Here is an 8,802-nt window from a genome sequence, read left to right on the forward strand (position 1 = left end):
AATTTTTTTTTTTAACTATTTTTATTAATAATTCAATGTCCTCGATGTTATTATTTCTAATTTCTGGAATAACAAATAATTAAAAATGCACCTATACACTATATCATAATATTTTGATAATATTTCAAAATAAAAAGTTCCTTAATGTTTAGAATTATATCTTAAAGAATTGCTTGTCATTATCAATTGGTATACTAATTTGTTTTTCCGAGCCATCTATGACCACTGTGGTTGCACTCATATGATTTTAATGAATTCTATTTTATTGCTATTATCAAGTCTATTATTAAAATAACTTTTAAAAATAACTTTTGCCAAAGGTGAAACAATGTCTTAAAATTCTTGGAGTATCTACAGTTTTTTTTCAATAATTTTTATATAATTATTCATTGTAACCCATTTAATTATATCTAATCACTAAACTACAACTGTACATACCATTGATTCATATTATCTATATGAAAATTCCTTATTAATTTAACAGTTTTATTAAATTTTTAAGAAAAATAAAATATTTTTAAATTATCAAAAACAACAATAGGATCTATTTTGTGATATAAATTTAAACGCCATCAAATAAATTTTTTCTCTTTTCCTTTTAAGTTGCCCAGTATGATTGTTTACTTTATATCTTAAAGTATTGCTTGTCATTGAAAATCTTTTAATTCAAGCAAATACTTTTCTGACAATTATCCTGATTGATTTTTGAATTATATACTGATCCTTTTTTAATGGTAGTTTATGGTTTGAAATAACAAACTAGCATACCAATTAAAAAAGATATTAGAAATTTATTTTATAGTTGTAAATAAAGTAAATCAGCTTTAACCTTATTGGTTTATTGTTGTCCAAAAAGTGGAAAGGTATTTCAGATTGGCTTTCCTTCAGGTGTTTGTAAAATGATATTGTGTTATTGAAGTAGGTGGTAAAAATAAGATATTAAACAACAAAATAAAATTCAAAATGTATTTTCTAAAATTAAAAGATTTTCGACAAGCAATATTTTAAGATATAAATTTTAACAGGAAATTCCTTAGATAATGTTTTAAAAAGATATCATACAATATAATGTAAGTTGTATTTTTCGTTAATTGTTATTTAGGGATTAGAAATAATAACATTGATGTTACAAAGAATAATAATATTAAAATAATGTAAAAAAAAAATTTTAATATGTAAAAAAAAATTTAAAAAAAACCCCAAAATAACCAATTTATTCAAAAATCATCAAAAAATAATATGGGAAAAAAAAAAAAAAAAAAAGTTTTTTAAAGTTTTTTTCTGTTTTTTTTTTTTTTTTTAGTTTTTTTTTTTTTTTTTTTTTGAGTTTTGAAGGAATTCATAATCTTTTATAATTTTGAAAATAAACAAAAACAATAAAATTTTTTTTTTTTTTTTAAATATTTAATCTTTTTAAAAAAAAAACATCTTTTTGGATATTTGTTGATTTTACAAAAAAAAATAAAAAAAAATAAACTTTATATGAAGTGATAAAATTTAAATAAAAAAACGTCTAATTTTTATTTTACAGAATAAAACAGAAAATATTTTTTCTATTATATTATTATTGAAATAATTTCTTCATTTCATATTTAATAAATAAATAATTAAGTATAAAAATAAAAAATAAAATGGTAATTGCAGCAAGTGATAATGTATAATAATAATTGAAATAAATTTTTTTTTTTTTTTTATTTTTTTTTTTTATTTGTGATCCTTTTTTTTAATTTTTTAATCCAAAATCGTTAAAATTTAGGATTTTTTAAATCCTTTATTTCATTTTTCGATCCAAAAAATCCTAAATTCTTCCCAGAGATTTTTTTTTTTTGGAACAATCCTTAGCTATAGTTTTTTGGTAAATTTTTAATAAATAATTGAGGATAGTGGTGGATCAAATATATAGTCAATTCAAATGAAATTCCTTTAGTGATTTTAATGGTAAGTTCATAATCATTAAATTCGTTATCATATTTTTTTTCTATAGCGGCCAAAAAAAGGTTTAAAATTAAAGTGTCAAAATTTTTATAGACTGTTTTTAGTTGTTCATCTAAATAAATGAAAAAATCTCCTATAACTAAGGTGGATGTGTTGCTACAAATACGATAAAAATTTTCTAATATGTATTTACTTCTTTCTAGACCCAATTTGGATTTTGCTTTTTCTTGATCTTTTAGATCCTGTTTGTATTCAGTTGATTGGGAATATTGGGTAAGGTTAAAAGGAGTACTTTCTATTTTCGTACCATATAATGTTTGATATGCACCTTTCGATATATATTCATTAAGAAGTAAATTTGATGTTATATTTTCTTGTTTTGTTATTAATTTTATGGCATTTGGTTTACCTTGAATCCATGGGTGGTTGAGCAGCTTTTTAGCAGATGGTCTGACTTCAGGTGATATTAAAAAACAAGCATTTAAAAAATCTCTTAGATTTAATGATAAATTTGGTGGGATTGGTGGGTGGATTTCATCCTCAATTTTATTGTTTGGCCAAGGATTACCACCTACTAACATTTCAACGATTGTACAACCGAGACTCCAAATATCACTTGATCTCCCACATTCACCAATAATATTTAATCTAACCTCTGGTGCTTGCCAAAAGTGTGTGCCAGCGTTGCTATAAAATGTTGAATGTGATTCTCTATCAAATTTATGAGATAAGCCAAAGTCAATTATGTATGGATGGTCACCTTTTAGTAAAATGTTATCTCCTTTTAGATCTCTGTGTACTACTTTTTCACTATGAATATGAACCAATGCATTTAATACACCTGTTATAATAGTTCTACAATTTGATTCCTTGAAAGCACCACTTGTTTTATATACAGAGGAAATTGAATCTGGTAAATATTCAAAAAAAATTGATAAATGATTTTCATCATTTTGGTATGAAAGAATTTAATAATATTATCATGTTTTAGTTTTGATAAAATTTCAACTTCTTCGAAAATCTATATGTAAATAGAAAATTAGTTTTGGTGAAAGTATATACAAGATACTTGATTTTACTTACTTTTCTATTTTTTGATATTAGTATTTGCTTCATTGCCATTGTTGACCCATTTGTTTTGTGTTCCATTTTAAATACTTCACCAAAACCACCTTTCCCGACTGGTGTTATATTATAATCTTTAAAATCTATTTTAAGGAGCGGAGATGTCTGTTCATTTTTTACAAATAAATTTGAAGTCTCTGAGTTGATTAAAGTATTATGTTTCTTTTTTAGTTTCAAGAGCGCCTTTTTAAACTGTAGCTTTTCACCGATTGTAATATTGTTTGTAATACCCAATCCATTAAAATCACCTTCATTGATACCCAATAAAAAATTGCCATCAACTTTAAGCTTTGAAAAACTATCAGCCAATACTTCCAAATCTTTTGATTTTAACCAAAAAGATACATCTTCTAATGACCAATTTAAAATGTTTTTATTTTTAATATCGATTAATGATTCATGCACACATTGTATCTCTTCTGATGATAAAGAAATATCTTTAGATAATTCAATCCCTTTCAAGATTGTCATATTATTATGTTATAATTTAATAATTATGTTTTTATATAAATAATTTAAATTTATTTTTTTATTTTATATAAATAGATTTTTGTTTTTCTAAATCCTTTTTTTTTTTTTTTTTTTTTTTTTTTTTTTTGGAAAAATAAAAAAAAAAAAAAATTTTTAAAAAAAAAAAGAAAACGTTAAAAAAAACTATATATAATTTTTTAAAAATTTTTTGGAAAAAAAAAAGAAAACGTTAAAAAAAAATATATATAATTTTGAACTACAGTTTTTTTTTATTTATTTTTATTTTTGAAACTACAATTTTATTTTTTTATGTTTTGAAATTAGAAATTTTTTTTTTTTATACAACATTTATTTTAGACAAGAGTAATAAATTATAAAAATAATCAGATTTGGGTATTTTAGGGTTAAATTTTTTAATTTTAACTATTCCTTCATATCTTTATTTTTTCATTAAATTATAGATACTCCTTTATTAACAATGAATAGAGATTTATATGAATGGGACCATCGCGAAGTGTGCAATTGGTTAGATGAAACAGGGAAATTTACACCAGAAACTATCAAAACTTTTGATTCTCACCAAATAAGAGGGGAACATTTGGAAGAACTATTTAATTTTATACCATTTTTATTAAAAACCTTCCAAAAAAAAAAAATTTTACCGAAATAATGTAAAATAAAAAATAAAGAACTTATCAAAGAATATTTTTATTATTATTTTTATTAGTTTTATTTTATTAATATAAAATCAAAATGAAATACAATTTTAAATTCATAACAATCTCCACTAGGTAATATTTGTTAGTACTGAATAACCACCAAAGTAGTAGTTTTACAATAATAAACCTTTATTAAAGTTGACTTCATGTTTGCTTAACTATAATTATAATAATTAGCAAAAAAAATTTAAAAAATAAAAAAAAAAAAAAAATTTATGAAAAAAAAAATAAGAAAGTTTGGCATGAAAATTTTTTTTTTTTATTTTTAAGTTTTTTTTTGATGATTAAAATTTGCAATTTTTTTTTTTTTGAAATTTTTTTAATTTTTTTTTAAATAAATCAATAAATTTGTGATAGTATTCAGCGAGATAAATGTCATATGAAAGTTTATACCAGTAGCCCTGGTGATAAAATTATTAAATAATGTTTATATTTTTTTAATAAATGATTGAGGACAGTGGTAAAGCAAATATATGGTGAAATCTCTTGCCAAGGCTAAAGAAAGACTAATAGTAAAATCATAATCAGAGTAATTATTACCAATAAGTTCTTTTTTTAAAAAACCCTCTAAAAGAAAGGTGTCAAATTTTTTAAACTTTTTTTTTAGCTGTGGATTCATAAGAATGAAATAATCTCCTGTATATATGGTGGATGTGTTTTCAACAAAACTATAAAACGTTCCCAAGATTTGATTACTTTTTGTTTGACCCAGTTTGGATATATATTTTTTGTGATCTTCTAAATTCTTTTTGTATTCAATTGATCGGGAATATACGGTTGGATCAAAGGGGAGAAGGTCCTTCTTAGCTTGATTTAAAAAAAGGTATGCTCCTTTCGACATATATTCATTAAGAAGTGTACTTGATGTTAAATTTTCTTGTTTTGTTATTTCTTTTAAGAGATCTGGTTTACCTTGAATCCATGGGTGGTTGAGCAGCTTTTTAGCAGATGGTCTGACTTCAGGTGATATTAAAAAACAAGCATTTAAAAAATCTCTTAGATTTACTGATAAATTTGGTGGAATTGGTGGGTGGTACCCATCTTCAACTTTAATGTTTTGCCAAGGATTACCACCTACTAACATTTCAACGATTGTACAACCGAGACTCCAAATATCACTTGATCTCCCACATTCACCAATAATATTTAATCTAACCTCTGGTGCTTGCCAAAAGTGTGTACCAGCGTTGCTATAAAATGTTGAATGTGATTCTCTATCAAATTTATGAGATAAGCCAAAGTCAATTATGTATGGATGGTCACCTTTTAGTAAAATGTTATCTCCTTTTAGATCTCTGTGTACTACTTTTTCACTATGAATATGAACCAATGCCTTTAATACACCTGTTATAATATTTCTACAGCTTGATTCCTTGAAAGCACCCTTTTTATAATATACAGAGGAAATTGAATCTGGTAAATATTCAAAAAAAATTGATAAATGATTTTCATCATTTTGGTATGAAAGAATTTTAATAATATTATCATGTTTTAGTTTTGATAAAATTTCAACTTCTTCAAAAATCTATATATAAATATAATTAGTTTTGGTGAAAGTATATACAAGATATTTGATTCTACTTACTTTTTTATTTTTTAATATTGGTATTTTTTTCATTGCCATTGTTGAGCCACTGGTTTTGTGTTCCATTTTATAAACTTCACCAAAACCACCTTTCCCGACTGGTGTTATATTATAATCTTTAAAATCTATTTTAGGGAGCGGTAATGCCTGTTCATTTTTTACAGAAAAGGCTGGAGTCTCTGAGTTGATTAAAGTATTGTATTTGGTTTTTAGTTTTGAGAGTGCCTTTTTAAATTTTAATTTATCACCGATTGTAATATTGTTTGTGACCCCCAATCCATTAAAATCACATTGATCGATACCCAATAAGAATTTGCCATCAATTTTTTTCATTGAAAAACTATTGATAAATATTTTCAAATCCTTTGATTCTAACCAAGTAGATACATCTTCTAATGACCAATTTAAAATGTTTTTAATATCGATAGATGATTTTTGTTTAAATTGTATCTCTCCTGATGATAAAGAAATATCTTTAGATAATAGAACTCCTTCCAAGATTGTCATATTATTATGTTATAATTAAATTTAATAACTATGTTAAAATTTTTTTTATTACTGTTTAATTTTATTATTTTGTTAAACAAATAGGTTTTTATAATTTTTTTTTTTTTTAAGTTTCATAAATATTTTTTAAGTTTCTGGATTTTTTTAAACTTGAATTAATATTTTTTATATTTAAGTTTCGAAATTTTTATTTTTTTTTTAAGTTTCATATATAATTTTTAAGTTTCTGAATTTTTTTAAATTTATTTTCTATTTAACAAAAAAAATATCCATATTTTAATTATATAAAATATATTATATATTATTTAGTATATCTATTTTAATATTTTTTAATTTTAATTATTTATAAATTTATTTAGCTTTGTTTAATTAAATTTATCTTTTTTTAAAAAAATATTAATATAAAAAAATAATAATAATTTAAATAAAGACTTATTTTTTAATTTCAGTTTTTTTAAAAATTTTTGACAAGTGTAAATTTTTGAAAATATTCATAAAATAATCAAAACTATTTATATTATTTGTTTTTTTAGCTATTCCTTTTATACCCATATATTTTTTATCAAGCTACGGATGCTCCTTTTTTAACAATGATTAGAAGTTTATATGAATGGGACAATCTCCAAGTGTCGGAATGGTTGAAAAAAACAGGGAAATTTACTCCAGATACTATCAATATTTTTAAATTTTACCAAATAAGAGGGGAACATTTGGAAGAACTATATAATTATTAAAAAATTTTACAAGAAATGGGAATTAGTATTAATAACCGTTTATCATTTTTTGTTGAATATAAAAAACTAAAATCAAATGAAGAAACTATCAAAAAAAACGATGATACTCAAAATTCTGATTATGATGCAAATAAATCAAGAGGACCAAATAATATTAGTAAAATTTTTGATTCATCGAAGTCACCAAAATTTGGTATTGTGTACCAATGGATCATTGGAAGTAAAAAATCATTTGAAGAAGAGAAAAAAAATATTAAAAGTTTTAAAATTAAAGATACCATTTTAAAAAATAATGTATTAAATCAACTTAAAGAAAAATGGAAAAATCAAAAAATAAATATATCACTTTTAATATTTGCCTATGAGTTTAAAGAATTTTCGTTATTGGGATTAGATACTTTAGGTAAAAGATTAAATTTTCAATATGAAATGTCAATTCTTTTAAGAAAACTTGACCCATCATTAATGGTATCTTTTCTATTAGTAGACCCAAATTTTTTAGAAAAGAATGTTGAACAAGTTAATGACGCATTATTAAAGTTTTCACTAGAAGATAAACCATCCAACTATTCCTACTATAATGATCTATCTGAAATATTCAAGAGACATAATATCAATGGAGTCGCATTATTATCATTAATGGAAGAAGATCTTATAGAATCATTAGGAATTGTTGATGATAATTTAAAAACCTCTTTTTTCACTTTTTACCATTCAATATTTAAATCCTAAATAAAATTTATTTAAATTCAATAGAGTAATATTTATTATTATTTTTTTTGTTTCTAATAATGTTTATTTTGTTCTGATTTTAAACTATCCAATATTGATTTAAAAACTTGATAGTTGTATTTTTTTTTATACAAAAATCACCAAAAATTAAATTTTGTATTGACTTTCAATTATTATCCAAAATTCTTCATTAAATATTAATTAAATTATTAGTATTTTTAAAATTAATATTGGATAGTTTAAAATCATTGGTAGTAATAGTAAAAAAAATCATTTGAGTGCAACCTTTGAATTAATTTTATTCAACCTATCATCATAATCAGTGTAATATCATTTGTGATTTTGTTGCATTTAAAACTGTATTTCTAGTTATGTTTTTTAATTTAAATAGCTCTTGAATTGGTAAATGTAATTCTGTAACTTTTTAATCAACATTAGGTAAATCTTGTAACTATGTAATGAACCAAACATACAACTTCTTGTTAATATCATTTCTTTTGGTTCTGAAAATGATAATGCACAAATTAAAGATGACACTTTCACGAACTTTTTTTACTTTTAATGTTTGTCTAATTATTTTTGGCACTCTCCATCATCCTTTAGAATAACCTTTAAAAAATAAAAACCTCACCAATTTGGATTAGCTGATAAATTATCCTCAACTGTTTTTAAATTATATAAACACTTTTGTCATTAACTATCCATATTGGGTTATGAAAACAATTAAATTCATTTCTATTATTTGATCAAATTCCTTGATTATTACTATCTGTTTTTATTTGTTTTTAATTTTATTATAATGATTTTTCATATTGAAAAATTTTCTCATGAAAATAATTATAGTATTATTTATTTATGTTTATCCCCATTTTATTTGTTACCAATTTTTATTTTTTCCTTTGTAATAAAATAAAAAGGAAAAAATATTTATTAAATTTTATTTATTTATTTTAATTATTTTATTTATTTTATTTATTTTTAACACAATTTTAAA

At 22.2% G+C, this 8,802-nt stretch overlaps 3 protein-coding genes across 3 annotated transcripts; 1 reads left to right on the top strand and 2 right to left on the bottom strand.

Annotated features, from left to right (window-relative positions):
* Positions 1–1,404: 1,404 nt before the first annotated feature.
* On the bottom strand, positions 1,405–3,531 carry DICPUDRAFT_160009 (uncharacterized protein; the record flags this gene model as incomplete). Its single annotated transcript, XM_003294870.1, has 3 exons — positions 1,405–1,409; positions 2,129–2,845; positions 3,015–3,531. 3 exons carry the CDS (start codon positions 3,529–3,531, stop codon positions 1,405–1,407), a joined length of 1,239 nt encoding a protein of 412 aa, XP_003294918.1.
* An 832-nt stretch (positions 3,532–4,363) lies between these two features.
* Positions 4,364–6,342, bottom strand: DICPUDRAFT_160010 (uncharacterized protein; the record flags this gene model as incomplete). The annotated part of the gene is made up of 3 exons (XM_003294871.1): positions 4,364–4,408; positions 5,026–5,775; positions 5,836–6,342. The coding sequence occupies 3 exons, from the start codon at positions 6,340–6,342 to the stop codon at positions 4,364–4,366; spliced, it is 1,302 nt and encodes a 433-aa protein (XP_003294919.1).
* A 749-nt stretch (positions 6,343–7,091) lies between these two features.
* DICPUDRAFT_160011 (uncharacterized protein) lies at positions 7,092–7,808 on the top strand (the record flags this gene model as incomplete). The annotated part of the gene is made up of 1 exon (XM_003294869.1): positions 7,092–7,808. One exon carries the CDS (start codon positions 7,092–7,094, stop codon positions 7,806–7,808), a length of 717 nt encoding a protein of 238 aa, XP_003294917.1.
* Between the last annotated feature and the right edge of the window lie 994 nt (positions 7,809–8,802).

The sequence above is a fragment of the Dictyostelium purpureum genome (assembly GCF_000190715.1).
Source record: "Dictyostelium purpureum unplaced genomic scaffold DICPUscaffold_664, whole genome shotgun sequence".
Taxonomy (NCBI): domain Eukaryota; phylum Evosea; class Eumycetozoa; order Dictyosteliales; family Dictyosteliaceae; genus Dictyostelium; species Dictyostelium purpureum.